Source organism: Taeniopygia guttata, chromosome 19, assembly GCF_048771995.1.
Source record: "Taeniopygia guttata chromosome 19, bTaeGut7.mat, whole genome shotgun sequence".
NCBI lineage: Eukaryota > Metazoa > Chordata > Aves > Passeriformes > Estrildidae > Taeniopygia > Taeniopygia guttata.
The window spans coordinates 3720591-3744434 of record NC_133044.1 but is presented as its reverse complement, the minus strand read 5'-3'; the positions used below and the strand labels follow the sequence as shown (position 1 = coordinate 3744434).

General features: G+C 50.5%; 1 protein-coding gene across 1 annotated transcript; it reads left to right on the top strand.

Annotated features, from left to right (window-relative positions):
• The first annotated feature begins 763 nt into the window (after positions 1 to 763).
• CPD (carboxypeptidase D) lies at positions 764 to 23057 on the top strand. Its single transcript, XM_041720015.2, has 21 exons — positions 764 to 1522; positions 3407 to 3654; positions 10205 to 10347; positions 11059 to 11228; positions 11794 to 12161; positions 12528 to 12719; positions 13567 to 13734; positions 14725 to 14834; positions 15306 to 15408; positions 15840 to 15982; positions 16498 to 16667; positions 17219 to 17530; positions 18675 to 18870; positions 19106 to 19241; positions 19949 to 20098; positions 20501 to 20596; positions 20688 to 20752; positions 20909 to 21040; positions 21370 to 21555; positions 21851 to 21950; positions 22566 to 23057. Exons 1-21 carry the CDS (start codon positions 831 to 833, stop codon positions 22790 to 22792), a joined length of 4107 nt encoding a protein of 1368 aa, XP_041575949.2. The 5' UTR covers positions 764 to 830; the 3' UTR covers positions 22793 to 23057.
• The last annotated feature ends 787 nt before the right edge of the window (positions 23058 to 23844 follow it).

Here is a 23844-nt window from a genome sequence, read left to right as displayed (position 1 = left end):
TTGTTTTATGGACTGCAAAGCGATGCTTGCAGAGTAAGGTGTCCTGCCTTTAGTCCTTATCATCTCACCTGCCTCACAAAGGGAATTTGATGCAGCCCCAAAGTACTGTTTATATATCTTCTGAGGCTCATGGCTGCGCAGTCACAGCCACATGCAATGCAAACATCACACTGTTAGAATGTCTTTAATCCCCGCAGGTCCCATCTGGGCAGGCAGCTCGCTCAGGGCTGGGGAAGACAGAGGCACCAGGAGAAACACCTTGTGCCCCTTGAGCCACAACTTGTCACCGTGCCCAGGCAAAGGCCACCCCGTCCTTCCTCCCCAGCTCCTGGTTTGTGTTCTGGCTTTATCCGCTGGAGAGATGGGGCCTGTCGTGACCCCTCCGGTGCTGGGGTTTGTGCCCCTGAGCGCAGTACCTCCGTGTTGGGTGATCCGCCTCTCCCTCAGCGGTGAGCGCCGTGGAACAGCTCACGCAGGGGCGTTCGTGAGGGCAAGCAGCGAGCGCGAAGAGCGAAAGGCCGCATTGCACTGAAGGAGGACAGAACCCCCGCTGCCCTCGGAGCCCCTCGGAGCCCGAGCGGCCCCGCTCCGCTCCGCGGAGCTCCACGCCGAGGCCCGCAGGGGGCGCCGCGGCGCACGGCAACACCCACCCCGTGACGTATGGCCTCCGCCGCTTCTCATTGGTCCATCACCGCCCCGCCCGGGCGGCTCCTCCCCCGCGGCCGCCGCTGATTGGCGAATGCGGGAGCAAGTCCCGCCCCCGGAGCAGCGCCACCGCCCCCTCGGCCCGGACCGGAGCGGCGCCGCGGGACCGGGGCGTGCGCGGGGCCATGGCGAGCGCGGCGCGGGGGCTGCGGGTGATGCCGCGGCTGCTGCCGCTCTTCTGCGCGCTGCTGCTGCTGCCGCCGCCCTCGCTGCAGGGCCCGGCCCGTGCCCCCCACATCAAGAAAGCGGAGGCGGCGGCGGCGGCGCCCGGCGAGGCGCTGCGGTACCTGCACTCGGCCGAGCTGGGCGAGGCGCTGCGGGCGCTGGAGGCCACGGCCCCGCCGGGCCTGGTGCGGCTCTTCAGCATCGGGCAGTCGGTGGAGAAGCGGCCGCTGTGGGTGCTGCGCCTCACGGCCGGGCTGGGCCCCGAGCGGCCCGAGGAGCCGCCCGGCGGCGCGGCCCTGCCCGGGCGGCCGCAGGTGAAGCTCGTGGGGAACATGCACGGGGACGAGCCGCTGGCGCGGCCGCTGCTGCTGCGCCTGGCCTGGGAGCTGCTGCTGGGCTGGGCCGGCGGCGACGAGCGCATCGTCCGCCTGCTCAACACCACCGACCTGTACCTGCTGCCCAGCCTCAACCCCGACGGCTTCGAGCGCGCCCGGGAAGGCGATTGCGGCGGCGGCGGCGCCGAGGGCGGGCGGGAGAACAGCCGCGGCCGCGACCTCAACCGCAGCTTCCCCGACCAGTTCGGGGACGCCGAGCCCAACCTGGAGCCCGTGCCCGAGGTGAAGGCGCTCATCGACTGGATGCGCCGCAACAGGTGAGTGCTGCCCGCTCCCCTCCGGGCGGTGGGAGACCCTCGGATTCGCTCCCCGAGGGTGTCTGCCAGCTTCCAGCCCTCCCCGGTGCTTCCCAGCAAGGCCTGGGGGGAAAGGAGAAGGAATTTTCCCGCATGTTTACCCCCAGCTTGCCTCCCTGCGCTGGGGAGAGCGTTTGGTGGCCGCAGTTTTTGTGCAGCAGCCCCTTGTGTCCTGCACACATCCAGGTGTTCTGGCCTCCAGGGGCACCTGCGTGTCTCCCATCTCTCCGAGTTTGTGGCTGGAAACTTCTCACCTGCTTCACTCTGAGTCTTGCTCTTAGGGCCGATTGTGCTTACTCCACAAGCTGTGGGATGCTGGAAGTATTTGGGTTTAAGCGTCTGTGTACAACCATGCTAACAAAGTTGTGTTGGACAGGGCTTCTTCCCCTCATCTTTGTGTTCATAGGAAATTCCCTGGATTTAGCAATAATGTTCTGTGCAGCAGTATTTCCAACGAGCATCCATGCTGACCTGTTTGCCTCTCCTCAGTCCCAGGGTGAAGCTGCTGTGCCTGGAGTGCAGCAGCCCAGGAGGGGGAATGGGAACCTTTAAAGCCCAGCTCTGGTGTGGGGGTCTGGGACAGCCCCAGAAAATGCAGTGGCCGAGCTGGGCACTGATTCTTCATTTGCCATGTGTTCTTCAGAGAGCTCTGTAGGTCCAGATTACAAAGGTCAATGCAACCAACTGTGGGAAATTGTGCAGAGAAAGCAGTAATGCACTGCAGCAGACTGTGGCCCTCTTCCCAAAGTAGGGATAGAAGGAGATAAAGAGGGGGTGACAGTGCACTCTAGGGCTGTTGGTTGACTCCAACCAACACACAAAACATTCAGCATCCTATAGGGTTTGCTCGTGTTTAACAAACAAATTCACATGAACAAATGATTAAAACTTGATGGATGGCAGTTCCCATGGAGATGGTACTCCAGAAACTTCAGAAGTAACTGCTTGTCCTAAGAATCCTTTAGGAGACAGCTCTGGTGCAGCACTTTGCACTAAAATCCCTCCAGAATTTAGTGGTTTTTGGTTCAGCTCCAAATTAGATACTGGAGAAACTCATGTGCACTCTTTATATAATTTTGAAAATGCCTTGAGCTTTTTGTTTTATTTTTTTTTCTTAGTATATGAGGTGGGATTTGCTATCAGCCAGGGTGAAACAGGAAGAATGTGGTGCTTTGTGTATCCCTCTGCCTGGCAGCACCAGTTAATACTGGTGTAATTGTTAGACTAACATAACTGCTGATAGAAAAATGAGTAGGTAAACAGAACTGTTTGATTAAAAAGGGAGATAGTGGGTGTAATGCAATTTGTGTGCACTATTTTAAGCAAGGTAGAGGTATTGGTCATGTTACCTCTGCTTGGAAACCAAAGCCCATTTGAGCTCTTTTCCCCTGTAGTGCTGTGTTTGGAAGAGGAGAACAGACAAAATTACCTTTGGGATTCATTGAAATGCTTGTGCAGCCTGTGATCAGACTCAAGGGGGATATGGGGCATGCCCTGCTATATTTTCTGACTTGAGATTTAAAAAAATCTGTCTCGCATCCAGATTTTATTTGTGAGTTAATTCTGTTGCACAGGTGTACTCAGAGCTTGACAAGAGTACATTGCTTTGTCTGTCAGTGAGTTTGGGGGCTTGGTCTTAGGCTGCAAAAAAAAAAACCTGTTCCATCTCCAGAACTGATTCCACTTCTAGCATGTGCATTTTGCCTCATTAATCCAAAACAGAGTTTGGGTGCTCCAGAGAGCATGATTTGGTTGGGGAAGCAGCAGAATAACTGGTTGGGTGACTGTAGCCAGCTTCCTGATGCAGTGGTTCCAGTCTGACTTTTTGTCCCTTCCCAACCCCAGGTTTCTGCTCTCTGGCAATCTCCATGGTGGCTCTGTGGTGGCAAGCTACCCCTACGACGACTCGCCCACACACAGGCTCACAGGAGTTTACAGCAAATCAGCTGATGATGAAGTCTTCAAGTATTTGGCAAAAGCTTATGCTTCACATCACCCCATCATGAGAACTGGCAAACCCAACTGCCCTGGAGAGGAGGCAGAGACCTTCCCAGATGGCATCACCAATGGTGCCCAGTGGTATGACGTGGAAGGTAAGCTGTGCTCACCTAAGAGCTCCCATCCAGACCAATTGTGATTATCACAGAGGAGAGGACTGGGGGTTAAGTGATATTTTTAGCTTTGAATGTGTTCTAGCAGCTTGAAATAAGGGAGGTGGCATTGTGGGAACACCAGCTGATGAGAAACAGCTTGGGAGGTGTTTGTAGGGAAGAGATCACACACTGAAGGGTTCTCCTGACCCCCTTATGTAGTAGAGAGTTGTCCTGCACGTGGGAGGCTTCATTTGCCAAGTGAATTATTGTGGGTCTCTTGACAGTTGCTAAATTTTGATACAGGAAGTGATTTGTAACGGTATTAAACAACTGCCAATGTTCTGTGAGGTCTTTAACCTCTGAGCTTATAATTTTGTGATTATAGAATAAACTGCTGTAAAACTGTGTGAAATTTAGATACGTGTGCTGAGCTAACCAAGGAGTTCTTGCTGGAAATGGGGTTTGCAGCTTTTCCATGGACTACTCTACTCTTAGACCTGTGTGGGAGGTGACAGCCTGCATGACCTGTTCTTATGCACCAGTGTGGGAGATCTAGAAGGGATCTGAGATTTGCCCTGCAGGAGCCTCTAGGAGAGCTCCTGATCCCTCCATAATGCAGCTGCACATGGAAGTGAGCAAATAACCTCCTGGTGCCACCACTCTGCCTGTGCAGCTGGAGGTTACTAGCCTGGCTCAGCCATGCAGTGCGTTGCTGTGTGTGTTGGTTTGGTTGAAAATTTAAATAATAATTAATGTGAGGAGAAGCTCTCATGGGAAAGAGAGCTCCCAAGTTACCCCATTGCTGTGGCTCCTTGGTGGATGTTGTACAGCCACGACCTCGCCAGGCAGGGCATGAACTTCTGCACGAACACAGCAAAAAAGTTGCAGGAATTATCTCAAGAAGTTGTGTTGCTATGCTGCTCTGCTTCTTTCCCTTCTGCTGTGGCTGAGGGATGATGTCAGAAGGGCTGAGCAAGCAGTAACAGCCAATGTTGTTTATCCTTCAGAGCTTACAGCTTAATGATTTCTGGTAAGAGAGTGTCTTTCTGGAAGTGGCTTTGCAAGCAGAATCCTGTGTTAATTCTGCATCCAGCGTGCCTGGGAAGGCTGGAGAGGGATCCATTATAGGGCCTGAACACATCATCTCTGAGCTGGAAGAGGAAGGCTTGATTTCTAGCAGTGGTTGAATCATCCCCCAGGATATCACTGGGCAAAGAGATACCGTGTTCAAATAAGATGTGGTTTGATCTCTTTCTTTACCAGCTATTTCCTTCCCTCTACCCTGCTGAGCACACTAGCCCTGGTGTTTGCAGGCTGAAGGTTCATTCTGCTGCTGTGAGAAGTCCAGCAGGAGGAAAATTTGTGTAATCTGGTGACTTGGCTTGTGAGGGAGCAGGATATCCTGGATGAGCTGTGCTGCCTTGTTGTGGTGGCTGTTGTTACTGGCAAATACGTCAGATGGGAAGTTCCTTAACTGCAGCTCTGAGATCTTCTGTCCTTGTAATGAAGTGGGGAGGGTGTGCTCTGAAAGGAAAGTTATTCCAGAGCTTTGGGTCTGTGTTCCTCTGACCCCAGAGAGCTGCATTTTCCACTGCAGGGATGACTTTTTCATCGTCCTGCTTGGCTGTGAGGCTGGTTGGTGTCTGTGGCACTGATGTGTGAACCTTGCGGGCTGCCTTTGCTTTGCCCTCAGGACAAAGAAATGGCATCATTTTCCTTTCACAGGAAATAAAAGGTGTGAACTGCAGACCAGACTTCTCTGTGCTGCTGTCACTGTGGTTTATATCTATCCAATAGCCTCCAGCACCCAGTCTCTCAGGAAGAAACCCTTTCTCTGAGACAAGCCACAGGCTTGGGCTCAGCACTGATGGCTGTAGGCCACTCATGGGCAGAGATTGCAGGGAGGATGCACTGACGTGGGCTCTGAGACTGGAACATTGCTGAGGGTGACAGCAGCAGCTCCCTCAGAGCCAAGGCATTCATGTAGAATGTAACCCAGGGAGAGCATGAGTGAGCTGGCCAGTACCATGCATGTAATTTGATGTTGTGTCAATTCACCGCTTCGGGGTTGTAGGTTTTAATGTTTATTTTTAGTAGTGGACGAAGAGCAGGCAGAGGGGAGTCAGTTGTAAATGGTGTGACAGAAGCAGCAAAACCATCAGAGACGCAGTTTTGAATCATCTGAGTTGCTCAGCTCTGTGCCAAGGACTGCAGAGGCTCGTGCTTGGATCAGGAGGCCTTTCCCAGGGATTGCAGAGTTGAAATGTATGGTGAAGTGAGGCTGGGGAAAGCCCAGTCCCTGAGCTGAGCTCTAGAGGTAGATAACCAGAGCTCCTGGTTCTGTGAGCAGTGCAGGGCATGTGCTCGAGGCCTCCAGATCAGGTTGTGCCAGGAGAGACTCCTGCAGGCTCCAAGTGAACTAAAGCCAGGAAAAACAAAGAAATGAGAACATACTGTTTCAACAGGTGGAAATTTTCCTGCCTCATTTTATCATGTGAAATCAAACATGCTGGAGAGCAAACTGCCATGGGATTCATTGTCCCTGAGTTACCAGTTCAATTTTATGCTGGTGCCAGACTCCATTAACTTCCATTTGAGTTTGCAAACAGCCTCTTACATGTGTCAGATCGAGGTGGCAAGTACATACCATGAGAGTAATTGCTAAGGTCAAGTGTGCACAGAGGAAGATGGATCTCTGCCAGACAGCTGAATTTGGCTCCTGCATTCCAGCTGCTGTAGATAAGCACACTGGTGACTGGGATGCTTTTTAGAGGCTATCTCTGCTCTGCATGCTCTTTTTCTCTTCCTTTTTAACCTTTGAGGGTTTTAACTACCAAGTGACTGGTTCAGATCAAGGGAATACATGCAAAGTTGGGCTGGGGTATGGAGAGGAGTTGAGAAATCACTCTCAGCTGTGGGCAGGATGTGCTTTGCCTTTGTGTCGTTAAGAGATTCATCATGAGCATATGTTGTGGGCAGCTTTGGAAGGTTTGTTTTTACATGCACTCCCTTTCTAAAATATATTTTCTTGCTGCTTTTACTCACTCATGTCCAGGTCTTTGAGATGTTTCTGGTGTCTACTGGGAGACTCTCAGGTTGAAAGTGAATTTTGGTTACTTGTGTGCTTGCTGGGTTGTTTTGATTGTGGTTAACAGCCACACTGAGTTGCCAACCAGCTTTCAGTGGCATCCAGCTCGGTGCAGTTAAAATAAGTGCTGAGAACAGTGTGGCATTATTGTGGTGGCCTCTCTTTCCTGGGCATGGCAGAGGGTATTTGCACAGAGTGAGCTCTTGTAGAAGTTCTCAGCCATGTCTTTCTGGAAATATGCACAATTTGCTGCGCTTATGTGCTTGTATTTTCATGGAAGTCCTGCTGCAGTTCTTTTTCTTCTTCAGAGAAGTAATGGCTTGGTTGTTTGAATATCTTAAGGCCTCTTCACCTCTGTCGTGAGCTGCTGGCAGTGCTGTGCTGGTGCAGCTCTTGGGAGGACTCTGCCCTTGTCTTTGAGGAAAGGCTGCTGGGCTGGGCTGCTCTGGGTCATGCATTTGGAGGCCCAAACCTCACCTCCTCTGAGTTTTAATGATTGCAGACTAGTGGACCAGAACATTCTTCTGCCTGCTTGGTGCTGCTGCTGGTGCTTGCTCAGTCCCAAGTTATGAGCTAATCAATTCTGAGCAGAGTCAGCAACTTGTGCCACGTAGAATCACATCTCCAGCTTGCTTGGCTCCATCTGCTCTCTCTGCAGAGCAGACATGACCATTTCTCTGCTTTAACTTAGCTGCAGGTTCCTTGTCTGCTGATGTCTGTTCCAGTGAGAGCTGGAATTAGTTTTCTGCATAGTGCAGTTTGAAAATAGAGTCCTTCTTGGCTGGCCTGGCAGGCTTCTCCTGGCATGTGGAGTATTTATGGTATCTGGATCCTCAGGCTCTGCTCTAGAGAGCTGCATTCTCCTGGTTTGAGCTTGGCAGAGAGCAGAGGCCCCCTGTCAGTGTGAGCTCTGCAGTGTTTGTGCTGCAGGAGGCCTGGGATCCCTGCCTGAAGCACAGTCCTGATGCTCAGGGAGTGGGTCAGAGCAGGAGGGAGGTTTGTGCTGAGCATTTCTGTGCCCTACTGCCAGCCAGGGGCTGACTTGCTGTGCCACTGAGCTGCTCACTGATAAAAAGGGCAATGGTGCTTCATGGGGAGGCTGAAACTTTTGACAGTATGGGCTAAAAGACACCCTGTGACAAAAATGCTGAAGTAAATCCAGTGGGTTATCCCAGGTATTACCCAAACAGAGTAGAAGCACTGTAGTCTGGCAGTTTTCTCCCTCAGATGTGTATTTTCTGCTCTGCTCCATGAATGTAGTGCCCTGCTCATGGCAGGCTGAGTACAGATCTGTCTTCACCCCTCTGGGTCTCTGCATAGTCAGGGGAGGCTGTGCAGATGGTATGTGGGAAAATATGTAATTCCACATGCTGTAAAAATAACTGTCCTGCTCTGCAACAGAGCCGTGTGAAGGCCAAATATGTGCAGTGGATACAATCCAAATTTTCAAGAATGCAGTGTACTACTTTCTCCAAGAGACAGTTTTACCAGAATTGATGTAGCAAGCTCTAATTTAGTCCGTTGCTGCTCTATTATGGGTGAGCATCTGTCCTAAATTTGCTTGAATGGCAGATGAAGCACTAAATATGTTTCATAATGGCTCTGGTTTACGTTTTGGATGTTTTCAAATGCATTAACGTCCTGCTAGGAGCAGATGGCTGTGGGCTGGCAAATCGTTTCGCTCGGCGTGGTGTTTACTGGTGAGAGAGCAGCCTGCTGTGCATGCCTGTTCTGAGCCTGGTGACAGGAGCTGAATGAAGCTGAGGGTGGATCAGACCCACAGCCCGTGTTTCTCTAACCCCTTGAACTGAGTTTGAGAGTTATAAAGTCCTCCAGCACGTTGTGGCCCCCTGTGCTGGGACAGAAAAGTCTCTTTCCTGTTTTGATGTCAGCCCATGCACAAGCTGCAGTGCTTTCCTTCTGGCTGCAAGGGACATTTGATTTGTTACAATGAAAGCTCCGTGTTCCCCTAGCAGCACACTCCCAGGAGAACTGAGAGGAACTGGGACATCCCACACATCTTCCCAGGGACCTGTTCTAAATCCTACTCGATTCTGTTACTCCATCCCTGCTTTACCCAGCTGCAGTGGGACTGTTGAATTCAAAGCAGTGGACTGTGACTTTCTGGGCCACCACCTCTGGTAGGAGCCTCCTCTGCTTGGTCAAGTGCTGCTGGTTTTTCCCCTCTTCCTGACCAGGCATTAACACAGCCCCTGCCAATGCCAGGCAGTGCACTTGCATCAGGATATTGATCCATTCTGGCTGGTTAATTGGCCAGTGCCATGGAGGGTCCCTCCCTTCAAGGGGCTTGTGAATGATTAGGAAACTGCTCAAAGTAAATGAGGTCTTTTGGCAGAGCACTAATGCAGTGCTTCAGTGGGCCAAGCAAAGGGTGGGTGCACAAAATCTGCATTTCTAACAGACCTTCCTGCTGGGGCTCTGCAGGCTGGTACCGTGATATCTGCCACTGCTCTCTGCCTTCCTTCTCCTGGACTTGACATCTGCCTCCTGTGGAGAACATGCATTGCTGTTCTCTGAGAGAGGGACTTGTGAGAGTCAGTTCAACTCCCTCAGCTCATCCAGAAGAGACTCTGGGCCCCTGTGTGCAGGTGACTCTGGTGGGAGTCATTCTGTTGGTGTGGAGGTCTCTGGGCTCTGGTTGCAGGTGCTGCTGTACAGGTTGGGTTGGAAGGAAGTGGTGGCCAAGGCTGTGACTCACCAGTCTGCTTGTGTTATAACTAAATAAGTTTGTGTAAGCCAGAAGACTTTGTCAGCATGCAAGGAACATAGTGTGGTGTGTCTTCCTTACTGACACAGCTGCCTGAGTGGGTAGTGGGAGCAATCCTTTCATGTGGTCATCTGGCTACTGTCATATGGTGGGGTTTAGCAGGGTGATTCTGACACCTGTTTCACAGATGTGTAGATTTGCTAAGAGGCTTTTTGGAGAACAGTTGTCCTTGAAACTGATTCCAGTGTGCAGATTTGAGCTGCCTGCTCTCAAGGTGATAGTCTGCTTTTCTTTTCTATCAAAGGCCTCAAACTTATTTTGAGTGAAGTAACCTCTCTTGCAGGCAGACCTCACAAATCTTGAGGTAGCTTAGAATGCTCAGGGAAGGACTTGGCAGCTGGAATGCTCAGAATCTGGTGTGCCTGCCCTGGCACACTGGGTTTGTCGTGTCTGGAAATGTAAAATGAACCTGTATGAATTCCCAAGAGCTGTGCTAATGGAGCAATGAGACAAAAGGACTGTCACTTTGAGCTGGCTGTGGCTGATTTGAATGGCCCAGTGTTCCAGCATAGGGTGTCCTGATAATGGGACCTGACTTTTCTCCTTAGGCTGCTCGCTCTGGAGTTGGGGCAGCATCCTGGGGAGATGTGTGGGGCTGAAGGACAAGGAGAAATAGCATCCTGTGGTGCATGTGTGTGCATTGCTCTTGGGACATCTCTGCCTCCTTTCCTCAGGTGGGATGCAGGATTACAACTACGTGTGGGCCAACTGCTTTGAGATCACATTGGAGCTGTCCTGCTGCAAATACCCACCGACTTCTGAGCTTCCAAAGGAGTGGGAGAACAACCGGGAATCTCTCCTGGCTTTCATTGAGAAGGTAATGAGAGCTGGGCTGGGTGTGGGGATGGCAGCTGTGAAGCCTGTGTGTCCATGGTGGGCTGGGAGCACCGTGTTCAGGTGCCCTTGTGGCTTTGTTTGCTGTCTGAGGTAACGCAGATGCTGCAGCTTTGTTTGGAGGGCAGTGGCTACAAAGCCCCTGTGTTTCTCTGTGGATCTGCTGCAGCTCCCACATGCCCCACGGTAGCAGAGCTTTGCTCTTGTGGGGTACAGTGTTAGGGACAGGTCTCCCTAAGTCATACAAAGTACTGGCTGGTCTGAGTGCCATGAATCTCCAGTGATGTTCACAAACATCAGCACTGCTGAGATCCTGGCTTGCAGAGCCCTCTGCCAGGCTGTCTCCAGATGCTGTGGATGAGTTGGGTCACTGACAGTTTAAACTTGGACCAGAGGTAGCTGAATTTAGCCTGTAACCCTGCTATGTTCATTTTGCAATTTGCCCATGGTGGTGAATTAGAGAATTTGTTAGGGAGGTTCAGTTCTGAGATCCTGCTGCCTTCCCAGTCCGTGCTGGGATTCCTGTCCTTGCTATCTGTCTGAGGACTGAGTCCTTGGGTACCTTTGCCTGGCGGCTGCCCTGCTCTGCTGCATTTGGGGAAGGGTGAGGGGATATTGCTGCCTTAGGACATCTCCTGTCAGGTTCCCCGGATGTTGCCTGTCTTCAGCCAGGCCCTTGCATTGTTTTCCTCAGGTGCACATTGGTGTGAAGGGCTTTGTGAGGGATGCAGTCACAGGAGCTGGCCTGGACAATGCGACCATCGCCGTTGCTGGTATCGCTCATAACATCACAGCAGGGAGATTTGGTGATTACCACCGCCTGCTGGTGCCTGGGACCTACAATGTGACTGCTTTTGTGACGGGGTAATGTCTCTGTGGCAGCCTGTGCCCACACTGCCAGCTGCTCCTGTTCCTTCTCTTGATTTCCCCCCACCCAAACACCTTATGTATTTAAGGGGCTTGGCTGGAAACTGCAGCAGTAAATGGTTCCAGCTCAGAGCTGCTGCTGTGTTTGCTCCTGCAGCAGGGTGCTGTTGAGTGCACAGAATTTCTGTCAACTTCTGTTTGACTGCTCGTATCAAATTGCAACTTCTGTGCAAAGGAGGAAGTGGAGTAGGGTTACTCCAACAGGAGTTTGTGTTGTCCCAAGCCTGGGTGTGAATGTGTAACTTGCCCCTTGGCTAGTTCTGTGACACATCTGGGGCTTCTTCCCTGCTGAGCCTGTGGACTCTTGCAAAAGGACAGCAGTGGGGCTGGGTTTGGTGGCAGTGGGATGAGTCCCATCAACTTGGTCCCTGTGAATGTCTCAGTCATTAACATCCCAGTGCATTTGGGCTGGGGGGATTAGGCTGGAGTGATGGAGACTGCAGGGTGTTTTGGCCTCTCCTCTTCAGAGCCTTCTTGCTGAAGCCAGTTGTTTATTCCACAGTTACACACCAGTGACCAAAGAGAACATCGAGGTGAAGGAGGGAGATGCAACAGAAGTGAACTTCTCCTTGCAGCCGACTGTGATGCCGCCAGCTCCTAATGCCACACAGCCCACAGCAGCGCCTGCCCCTGTCACTGCCATCACCCCCACCCCTGCGCAGGCTGAGGCCTCACATCCAACCCCTGTCCATCAACCCATCCAACCCGTGGACTTTCGCCACCACCACTTCTCGGACATGGAGATCTTCCTGCGGCGCTACGCCAACGAGTACCCCAGCATCACCCGCCTCTACTCCGTGGGCAAGTCCGTGGAGCTGCGGGAGCTCTACGTCATGGAGATCTCTGACAACCCCGGTGTCCACGAAGCAGGTGATTGGGAAATCCTCTTTAGCAAGGAGTGACAGACCCTTTACACTGGGAGAGGCAGAGCGGAAAGGAGTGCAGAGCTGGCACCTCTCCTGAGCTGCTCCTTGTAGTATCCTATATAAAAAGTGAGAGTGCAGTGGGTGTTAGAGTGTTGCTGGGGACATCTGTGCTGGTCATGGAGCTCTAGGGATGAAGGACAAAGAGACTTCCATGAGACATTGTCCTTTTTGGGATTGTGGGAGCAGAAATGTGAGTTTTAGGTAAATGCCCTCCAGCAGAGCTTGCAAGAGCAATGTTCAGCGTGGTGAGGTGTCTCCAAGCTGTACCATAGTGGTTATAATTGTCTCTGGTGTACCCATGTGTGTGCAGGTGAGCCAGAGTTCAAGTACATTGGCAACATGCATGGGAATGAAGTTGTGGGGCGAGAGCTTCTGCTGAACCTCATTGAGTACCTCTGCAAGAACTTTGGCACAGATCCTGAAGTGACTGACTTGGTCCAGAGCACACGGATCCACATCATGCCATCTATGAACCCTGATGGCTATGAGAAGTCCCAGGAAGGTATTGCTGTCTGTGCCAACATCTGTGGGGTTCCTAGCTCTCAGAACAAGCCTTTGGGTTCATGGAATCCCTGGGAAATCTGGAAACCTTGCTGGAGCAGGAGTGCTCTTCACACAGGGAGGCTGGGAAGGGACTTGGTTTGTGGGATGAGTGGGTAGACCCTGATTGATGGATGCTGGAAGCTGTTGGGGAGAGCTCTTATGCTTCAGCAGTGCTGTGAGCTGCCCATGTTTGGGTCCCCTGATGGTTTGTGGCTAATCCAGAATCCAGGGCTTTTTTGGAAAAAAGACATTTCTTTGACACAGCTCTTACTTGGCTGTGCTTTGGTCCATTCTCGTAGTAAATGCAGTGTGGGAGCCAGGCTGTCTGCAGAGCACTTGTCCAAGGATAACACAGACTTTTATCATGAGGTTGAAACTGGCAAAAACATCCTTCAGGGAAGTCTTACAACTACGTGGCTCTTGCAGATTGGCAGAACAGAGACTCTCCAGAATCACTTTCTGGAAGCAGAGCTCTGCTTGGGTTTAACAAGAACTTGTCTAGCTGGTTTGAGAAGGTGAGCTCTGAGGTTTCTGTGGTCGTGACATCCGGCTGCAGAGATTGTTCATGGTCCAGTGCCATTCTGCTGGTCTGACTGCCCTGAGGGCCTGAGCAAACACCCACTGGAAGGGCCCCCAGGCATTGATGCACAGAGGAGACTTGGTGAGGAGGGTGCCCCTTTCTGGGTGCAGGGGGCCAGCACTGCTGTGCTCTCTGCTCTCTTCACTAACTACTATTAGGAAACTCTGTAATAAGAAGTTGAAACCTCTTCACAGGGCATGAGCTTGAACTTGTGTTTCATTTTCAGGAGACAAAGGAGGTACTGTTGGCAGAAACAACAGCAACAACTACGACCTGAACAGGAACTTTCCAGATCAATTTGTCCATGTGACAGACCCTACACAGCCAGAAACTCATGCTGTCATGGCCTGGCTCAAATCTTACCCGTTTGTGCTCTCAGCAAACCTGCACGGAGGTACCACATGCAAACCAAGCTCCTTCCTCTGTGCTGGGCTTTGTGGGATGGGAGTGTGCAGGGATATCTCCACAGTGTTCTGGGTGTGCACTGGGGAGCTGTTGTGCTGCAAGATGGAGCAGAAAGTGGAAACAGGGTGAAAATTGTGTCCCCAAACATATTTGTAGGGAGTTGAGGCGGCTGCTGGGAAGATCCCAACCACTTCTCTGAAGGGAGAATCTGGGAGATGGGGATGGGCTCCCTTGTCAGCAGTTGCTCAGCAGATGGTCTGGGAGTGGGGTATAGAGCTGTGGCTGTTCAGGGCTTCACAGCATTTATAGAGTGAATGCAATCCTGAGGGTTCCCTGCCTTGAATCGCATGGCGGAACTATGAAATTTGCAGTAATTGAATTATCCTTTTGGAGTGTTCTAAATTAAGTCTCTGTGTAATACAGCTTACTCCCTAGACAGTTTGTCAGCTGGCTTGTAGCTGTGGTAACTTGCAGGTGGATGCTTTGTTGCCAGCATGTTTGGTTAGTAGTGCAGAAGTGTCATGTGTGGGTGTGAGGGGGCTGGCAGGTCTCCAGCTGCAGTGGTGTCTGGGGTTTTGTGGTGCTATTAGTACAGCTTCCTTGGGGAAACCTTCAGCAATAAACTCCAGAAAGCTGAAAAACTGCATCATTTGGGTCAAAAGATCATGCATGTTCTGGGAAATTCTTCCCCTTGCTTCCACTTCTCTGTGGAAGCAATTATGTAGTTGTGTTCAGCCCTCCTTCACGTAAGAGCCAAAGCTTTGATGTTGTTGTGGCTTTGGTTCTCCTTCCTAACTAGGTGTGGTGTTATCTCTTCCTGTGCTTCTGTCTCTTCTGTTCACTGGCCTTAATGCTTTGTTTAATGCCAAGTCTTGAGAAACAAAAAGCTTGGCACTTGCTGGAGAAAAATTTCCACTGTTATGCTGAGGGATCGCTGGGAAAGCACACAAGTATGAGCCAAAGCTTGCTTTGCCTGCAGGTTCCCTGGTGGTTAATTACCCCTTCGATGATGATGAACAAGGAATAGCCATATACAGTAAATCCCCAGATGATGCTGTGTTCCAGAAGCTGGCACTTGCCTACTCCAAGGTAAAACTCTAATAGGAAAATGGGCACATCTTGCTAGGTTGACTTGTGGGAAACTCCTCTTCAGCTTCCAGGGAACCTCCTGAGCAGCTGGTAGAGGTGGGTGCAGGCACTGTGGCTGTGGTAGAGGTGGGTGCCGGCACTGTGGCTGAGCCCCTGGTGTTCCAGGCACGCCAGGAGGATCCTTCAGGAGGCTCCCATTCCATGAGTGATGCCCAGCATGCTCTCTCTGCAGGCAGTGAGGGAGGGGAGCTCTGTGCAGGCACTTTTAAAGATGGTGGAAAATGCTGCTCATGGTCTGTGAGGAGAGAGCAAGGATATCTGGGCTGGGATAGGGTGTGGGTGCAGTCAGTGCTGCAGTGATAGACACACATCTGTGTTTGGTAACCCTGAATGCATGACTAAGGGTAGAACAAGAGTGCCCTTGGCTGTGGAGTGCAGGTTCACCTTCAAATGTTGCATCTTGTTTTATAGGAAAATGCAAAGATGTACCAGGGAAGCCCTTGTAAGGATATGTACCCCACTGAGTACTTCCCACATGGCATCACCAACGGGGCTCAGTGGTACAATGTTCCAGGTAAAGTACACCCTAAATCTCCTGCGCTGTTTATCTTCAGGTTAATGCATGTGCAGCTTAAATAATTTAGTCTGATCAGTTGGGAACTCTGCAGTGGTCAGCTCAGATTAATGGGACTCAGGTTTCTTTTATAACCTTTTAAATAATGTACCCTAATAAAGTTATTCCTGGGGGAAGGAATTTATAGTGTAGTTTCTCTGGCTATTAGCAAAACGGTTTCATAAAATTTTACAGCACTTTATTATCATGAAAGGTATTTACAAGAAGGAAGGTTATTTGACTGCTCTTTTGGCATCCCTTTGATCCTGCCCTGTGTAAAAGCCTTTTCCCTGCAAGTCTGTACTTCATCTTTCTCTGGTATCTGATTTTTTTTTTTTTTTTTTTGCTGTGGTACTTCAGAAGTCAAAACTTCTTTTACATTTTTGTTGTAGGTGGGATGCAAGACTGGAATTACTTACATACAAACTGCTTTGAAGTGACCATTGAGCTGGGCTGTGTGAAATACCCAAAGGCTGAGGAGCTGCCGAAGTACTGGGCACAGAACCGGCGCTCACTGCTGCAGTTCATGAAACAGGTGAGGTGCTTTGACCTCAGGCAAGGTCAGCTCCCTCTGGGGTTTGCTTTAGACAAGTCAGAATGAGCAGGGTGATCTGGCCAGCTTCCTGGCCAGACTGGCTACCTGCTCTACAGAAATCAGCCCCATCTGAACCTGTCTCAACTACTGTCTCTTCTTAACATACCAAAAATCTGAATGAAAATAGCATCCAGAGGATGCAGGTGGGGGCTTTTTATGTACCACCACCTTGGGTTTCCTGAGGCTGGAATGTCCCTTTTATTACCTTCCTATCTGAGTGGGGCTGGTGCTGCACACCTGGTGTGTGCAAACAAAGGTGTGGAGCAGAAAGTGCCGTGCTGACACCCTGAGCCAAACAATTGCTCATTGTACTCATCAGGTGATCTTTGTCCATGCCAGCTGCTGGCCAGTCCAACCTGAACCTTTTTGCAACATTTTGCTCTTCTGGGAATGCTGAAAACGTGAGGGGTGGGAGGTAGAGCGAGGCTGGCACTCAGCAGAGCTCCTCTGTGCAGGTTCACCAGGGTGTCTGGGGCTTTGTGCTGGATGCTGTGGACAAGAGGGGCATCCTCAATGCCACCATCAGCGTGGCTGACATCAACCACCCGGTGACCACCTACAAGGATGGAGACTTCTGGCGCCTGCTGGTCCCAGGGACGTACAAAATCACAGCATCTGCCCGAGGGTGAGCAAGCCCCAGACAAGGAGCAAACAGCTGCATGACTGACTTCCCACTCAGGAGTATTCCATCAACTCTGCCTGCCTGCAGCACACGTAGATGTAGGCATGGGTGTTTCCCCTGCCCTCTGGCCTGTGCAGAGATAGCAGTGTGAGACTGCTGTGGTGTCAGACTGCTCACCTGGCACTGGGGTGCAATCCCAATCTTCCCTTGTTGGGAGGGGATAACTTTGGTGTCTTTAGGGGAAATTCTTTTCCAGGCAGCTGATCACAGAAGTGTCTTGATTGCTTCAGTGCTGCCAAAATTCTACATTAAAACAGCATGACTTGTTGTCTTGCCAGTCTGCCATGTAACCCTGCAACACCTGAGCCAAAAGCAGCTCAATGCCATGTTGGGGCCTGAGTTGTTCCCTGTTCTCCTGCTATTCCCACTCCCTTTGAGCTGTTCTTACTCCTCAGTAGCAGTCCCATGTGGGTGTGTAGTCAGGAACTGGGCTGGCTTGTTGTCCAAGGTTTCAAATGCCTGATGTTTTCTTGTACCTTCTCTTCCCTGGGCAGGTACGATCCACTCAGTAAGATGGTGGAAGTTGACAGCAAAGGTGGGGTGCAGGTCAACTTCACTCTTTCACGGACAGACAGCAAAGTGGAAGAGGGGAAGATGCTGGTCTTGAACACCCCAGACACCACCAACCCTAACGAGAAGGAGTTTGAGACTCTGATCAAAGATCTCTCTGCTGAGAATGGTCTGGAGCGGCTCCTGCTCACCTCCTCCAGGGATGTGACTCCCTACAGATACCGGCCCTACAAGGACCTCTCCGAGTTCCTCCGAGGCCTCTACCTCAACTACCCACACATCACGAATCTCACCAGGTGAAAACAGAGCAGCAACCTGGGCTAGGGATGTTGTGAAGTTGTTAGTCATGAGCACAGTGCAGAGATGGGGAGCTTGCCCCTCCCTTCCCTGTGTTCTCTGAGACAGAGGGAGCCCCACCTGTAAGGACATGGCAGCAGAGCAACGGCTGCTGGGCCTCACAGATGCAGCCATGTGCTTTTCCCTGACTTTGTTCCCCAGGGATGCTTGGGACTGGCAATATTCCCAGCACCGATATCCCAGACTTCTGCAAATATCTCTGTTCCTTACTATTTTGTGTGTTCTTTAAATCCTTTCTGACATCCACCCTGCTGAAGAGTCGCCAGCAAAAATGACCAGATTTGACTTAAAATCTTAGATGGCCTTTTTTTCATTGTCTGCCTCCAGATTTTATTTCAGTAGTGCAAGACACTTTTGTGTGAGCTTGCCCTGGGCCAAGGTCTGTGCCCTCCTGCAGAAGACCAGCTGCTGCCATGCTCTGCTTTCCTTTGTGACTGGTAACGCTTACCCTCTGTCAGCTTTAGAAAGCACAAATCCCTTTGTCCCAGGGCCTCATTTGCTTGTTGTAACCAGGCACAATGTGCTCATGTGCTGTCCCTGCTGGTGCCAAGGCTGCTTTGCTGATCTGTAGCCTCTATTGTCCCTGCAGTTGCATCAGCCCTGAGCCTGTTCCCTGCTTTCCCTGCACTCAGTTTGCCAACTTAGCAGCATGGCTGTAGCAACAGCTCCTGCATTGCTGTGAACAGGCCTCTTTTGTCCTGCTTTATAAATTAGTTTGATGTCCAGATGTATCCTGCTCTGAAGGGAAAAAAGAAAACAAAAGCCACCACTGGCAGTACAAAGGATCCAGCAGTTCCATGTTGATTGTGATCTCCTAGGCTGTAATGGAGCATTGGATATTCTGTGCATGTGGACCTGGATACACCCTTACCCAGATGCTGGTGTTCAAACCGATGTTCAGTGTGAATTCTGTGCTGTGCTGCTGCAAATCTGCCCCCTGATCTGGCTGTTTTCTCTTGCCTTTGCAGCCTCCCGCTGGAGGCTGGCAGCAGTTCCTTTCCACACTGGGATTTCTCCATGAGGTCAGGCTGGAGTTGCAGCTCTCTTGCTGAGCTGACACTTCCATTTCCCATCTCTTGGCAGTTTGGGTCAGAGTGTGGAGTTCCGCCAGATCTGGTCCCTTGAAATCTCCAACAAGCCCAACGAGTCCGAGCCTGAGGAGCCCAAGATCCGCTTTGTTGCCGGGATTCACGGAAACGCTCCCGTTGGGACAGAGCTGCTCCTGACACTGGCAGAATTTCTTTGCATGAACTACAAGAAGAATGATGCTATCACAAAGGTGAGAGGCCAATCCAAAGATCTCCTTGGAGCCTTCCAGCTGTAGCCTGAGATGACAGTGCTCACTGGAGGAGACTCTTTCTGCCAAAACTGGCTTGGGGCTTTGTGGTGATTCCGTGTGTAATGGGGAGGTGTGCAATCCACAGGACAAGAACCTCAAACTGCAACTCCTAGCTTGAGATCCAGGGAAATGAACCCTACTAATTGCACTTTGTGCTGTTTCTCCTTTTGCACAGCTGATTGACCGGACACGAATTGTGATTGTGCCTTCCCTGAACCCAGATGGACGTGAGATCGCCCAGGAGAGAGGCTGCACCTCGAAGATAGGCCAGACCAACGCTCATGGCAGAGATCTGGACACAGATTTCACAAGTAAAGCCCTTGTAAAACTGCCCCGTGGTTGGGTGGAGTTGTTGGGTTACAGGGTCTGCCTGTGAAGAAGGCAGTGCTCCAGGCAGCACAGCTGCTGCAAAGCTTCCAGAGCTTGGATCTTTACAGACAGCAATTTGCAGTCTCTTATTTGCAAGAGACAAAGCAGAGTTATTCAGGAATAGGAGAGGTCAGATAATACCTGATGTATTCTTACTCTTAATGGATTTCTTTGATCTCTGAAAAATTGCCCTCTGTTCATGCTCCCCAGAAAGTCTCCTTTATTCATGTTTTTCTGGTTTCCATGTAACTGTATCCGTAGCACTGTATTAGCCCACCCTTCCTGAGGAGGAAATATTCTCTGCCCAAGTTTGGCTGGGATCATCCTAACTCCTTCCTTAAGAAAATGTCAATTCTGTGACATTGTTGTGAGCAAACACACATTAAATACCTTCTGCAACACAAAAGGAAATAGCTTGGGGAAATTGTGATGTTGCACATTTGTTTAACTTTGCAGATAAATCCCCCCCATGCACTGGTGGTCTGGGTGCTTTACTTGATCGGTCAGCTGCATCTGCTGAGGTCTAACAGAGGCCTTTTCATACCTGCAGCAGACTTAATTTCAGACATAAAGGATGTACTTCTGGTTTCTCAAACAGCAGAGGAAACTGTTTTTAGTTCACTTTTCTATTTGTTGTTCTGACTTATAGGCAATTACACCAGGTACTCAGCAGCACGAGAGCCTGAGACCAAAGCCATCGTGGAGAACCTGATACTGAAACATGATTTCAGCCTCTCTGTTGCTCTGGATGGAGGATCTCTGCTTGTCACTTACCCCTATGACAAGCCAACACAGTCAGGTGTGACCAACTGCCTGGTTCCCCTCAGCCTGCCTCTGCAGAGGTTCATGTGACCACGTGCTGTAAGGGCTTTTTGTGCTCATGGTCTTCTGTAGCCTCCTTTGTGTTCAACCCTTTGTGTGTGCAGTTGACAGTCTGTAAGTGAGTCTATAAAACCTCACAGGGTTCAGGTAGGGATCAGAACATTTACAATTTCTATGCCTGCATCAGTATTTCAATCTTTCCTCTGCCAGAACCAGTATCAAATCTGCTTTTGATTATGCCCCTTATTGTTAGAGGAAATAGGAATGCTCCTGAAACAGTATGTGTCTCTGTTTAGTACAGGATTATGGGGTTAAAATGGGAGTTGCCCATGCAGGGAAGGAGAGTTGCATGTTCAAAGTCTCACTTTTCCCGTTGCAGTGGAGAACAAGGAAACACTAAAGCATTTGGCATCTGTGTATGCAAACAACCACCCAGTGATGCATTTGGGTCAGCCAGGCTGTCCAAATAAGTCAGGTATGTTTGGTTGAGTCCTTTAACCCTCCTGTCAGCTTGTGGCAGTGTGCTGGGCAGGCTCTGGCTGACAGCTGTGTTTTTGCTCTCACAGATGAGAATATTCCTGGTGGAGTGATCCGTGGCTCGGAATGGCACAGTCACCTGGGAAGTATGAAGGTACTGCTACATGGCACAAAGCTTCTCATCTCTGCTAAACAACCAATAAAAGCATATTTGTCCTGGTGTCTGGGCAAAGCTTCTCCCCCTCCAGCTGCACTTCGCAAAGCTTTTTTATTACTTCTTTCCTTGTAACTGTGGGTTTGTTTTTTGCAGGATTTCAGTGTGACATTTGGTCAGTGTCCTGAGATCACTGTTTATACCGGCTGCTGCTACTTCCCCAGTGCTGGACAGCTTCCTGGCCTGTGGGCAGACCACAGGAAATCTCTCCTTAGCATGCTTGTGGAGGTGAGCTGCAGTCTGTGGGAGGAAAATCTGGCAGGGAATGAAGTGGTGGGGAGGGGGCCAGGAAGAGAACAGCATGGAGAGTCTTTGTGGTTTTGTTGGTGCTGTGTAATTACAGATGTTCATGACTTAGGCTGTATGAGGAAGGCAGCAAGTGGCCAGGGCACATGTTGACACAAGAATTAAACATCTGTGCTGTGTTGCCTTGCACTGTTATTTATTATGAGGGTCAGGGATGGCAAGTGGGCTGTGTTTTAGAGATCTCATTTTAGTTACAAATGCACTGTAAGCTCGTATCTTGAATGTGAAGTGTTTGAAATGCTTTGTTTCAGGTGCACAAGGGAGTGCACGGCATTGTCCAAGACAAGAGTGGCAGGGCAATTTCTAAAGCTGCCCTTGTTCTGAATGAAGGCTTGAGGGTGTACACTAAAGAAGGTGGCTATTTCCACGTGCTCCTGGCTCCAGGTTTTCACAGCATTGATGCAACAGCCAGCGGGTACCAGCAGAAACATGTCAAGGTATGTGAATGTCCATGTTGGAGATGTTCCCCCATTCCCTGTCACATCAAATCTTCCCTGTTTGGGCTCTGCCTGGTTGTGCTTGTGTTTAGCTGCTGATTAGGTGAAATCAGGAGCTGTTTTCTGCCTTGACAGATGGAGAACAACTTTCCAGCACAGCGGGGTGGTTTTGGGAGTACCTTTTCTTTTCATGGCACTTTTCTTTGATCAGGGCAGGACCGGGCAGATGACAAATGTTTCTTTTGTCTGGATCCCTAAGCTCTGAGATGATCAAACCTCTCATGTCTTTCTGCAGGTCTTTGTACGTGATGATGCACCCAGCTCTGTGTTCATAGTATTTGACACTGAAAACAGGATTTTTGGACTGCCAAGAGAGCTGGTTATAACTGTGGCAGGTACGGTGATACTTTTTTATCAAAGCTTTGAGCTGTGCTTTCTGTACCAGTTCATGCTGACCCTCCACTGAACTGGGAAAGCAGCCTGCAGGCTTAAGCCATCTCCAGCTTTCCCTTCTGAACACACTCACGTCCTTGCAGACTCATCCAACAGCTCTTGGTTCTGCTTGGTAGGAGGGAGGGAAGAAGTAGAGTGTTTTGCAGGGATTTGGATGGTCCAAAAGGTACTTTGAGATATCTGGAATGGAGAGAGCTTGTGTGCATAGGAGATCTTGCTTCTTCAAGGCTTTTTTAGGGGTTGTGACATCAGGTAAGCATGAAGAGATTATTTTCTCAAGGTGGCAGCTGCTGGGGAGGAGTGTGTGGGAGTTTAGACCCAGTGGTCTGTAGTGGAGCTTGGTGATAATCTCTTAGATTTCAAGCACAGAAAATCGACTGTGTCCTGTTTTGGAAGCAGCTCTCCTGTCCTCCATGGCCTAAGAGAAAAGAGCAGGGTCACAAAGAAGTGAAGGAAGTGTTTGTGACTGCAGGAGGGGGAGGAGAGATGCTGGCAAGCCTGGGAGCCTCTGGCATGGGGGGAACATGGCATTAACTTTGGTGTCCTCTCTCTGTCAGGTGCCAGCATGTCTGCCCTGGTGCTCACTGCCTGTATCATCTGGTGTGTGTGCTCCATCAAGTCCAACAGACACAAGGATGGCTTCCACCGCCTCCGGCAGCACCACGACGACTACGAGGACGAAATCCGCATGATGTCCACTGGCTCCAAGAAATCCCTCCTGAGCCACGAATTCCAGGATGAAACAGACACTGAGGAAGAAACACTGTACTCCAGCAAACACTGACACCTCCAGGGCAGGAAAGGAGGTTCCCATGGACCAGACTCGGTGGTGGGGGGCGATCCCTGTGGTTCAGTTTTGAAATGTTAGCTTCAGGATGTGTCCTCCAGAGGGGTGGGTGGCAGCTCCCAGCTTCCCTCTGTTTGCTCTGTTCCTGTGTACAGGCATTCAGTGGGTGTTGGAGGCTGTTTCTGAGATAGGGACGTGGTTTGTTACATTTTTGGGTCAAGATCTGGAGGTTTATATGATGTGGTTTGAAAGGCAGCTTTAACAGGGTGGCCAGCAGAGCTCTTAGCATTTCCCCAGCATCTCAGCACAGGGAGCAGATGGTGGGGAAGTGCCCCAAGACCTGCATGGGGTCATGGTCACAACACTCCAAAAAAGGTCTCTCTACCTGTTTTGATTTCATGTTTTCCACTACATGCTTGGGGGAAGCCAGATCCTTCATGTGACTCCACACTCTGCAGAGCAGCCCTCAGAAAAAGCCCAAAAAAAAAAAAAAAAAGCCTTTGATTCTTTGCTCTTTCCTTGGACCTTTTCCCACCATGGGTTGCTGTGACCTGCAGTGCTTGTGGAGCACCTCTAATGTGTCACTGCTTTGAGGGAGTGACTTGGCCTCCTGAAGGCTGGGGGAGATGACATGGCTCTTGATGTGAGCTGGAGAGAGTCAGAGCTCCACTGCCTGCCAGCTCTGCCATGCTGCTGTTCCTCACTTCTGGGGAGCAAAGAAGCTTTATCCCCATCACCCTGGTTGTGTTTTGTTTGTGTCATAGGCTTGGCTTTGGGGTCTCATGTTCATGTTCCAATAGCTCAGTGCCTGAAAGAGCAGCTGGAAGGTTGTTCTAAGCAAATTGATTGACTGATTTGTAGAAAACCTGATCAATTTTGCTCAAATCCACTACTGTTCAGGAAGAAACAGTGAAATCTGACCACTGCTTTATATTTGAGCATTTCTGGAGCAGCAGGGAGAGGTCATGGGACTATCCATGGCCCAACTTTGGTGCTAAATTCTGAAGAAAACCTGCACCATTTGCCACTGTCCACCTAGTACCATTTAA

Bases quoted from the DNA above. Each gene is read 5' to 3' on its own strand.
- CPD (XM_041720015.2), top strand. From the start codon at position 831: ATGGCGAGCGCGGCGCGGGGGCTGCGGGTGATGCCGCGGCTGCTGCCG. The intron at 13,735-14,724 runs GTACCACATGCA...CTTTGCCTGCAG, and splicing joins CTCAGCAAACCTGCACGGAG to GTTCCCTGGTGGTTAATTAC. The intron at 17,531-18,674 runs GTGAAAACAGAG...ATCTCTTGGCAG, and splicing joins CACATCACGAATCTCACCAG to TTTGGGTCAGAGTGTGGAGT.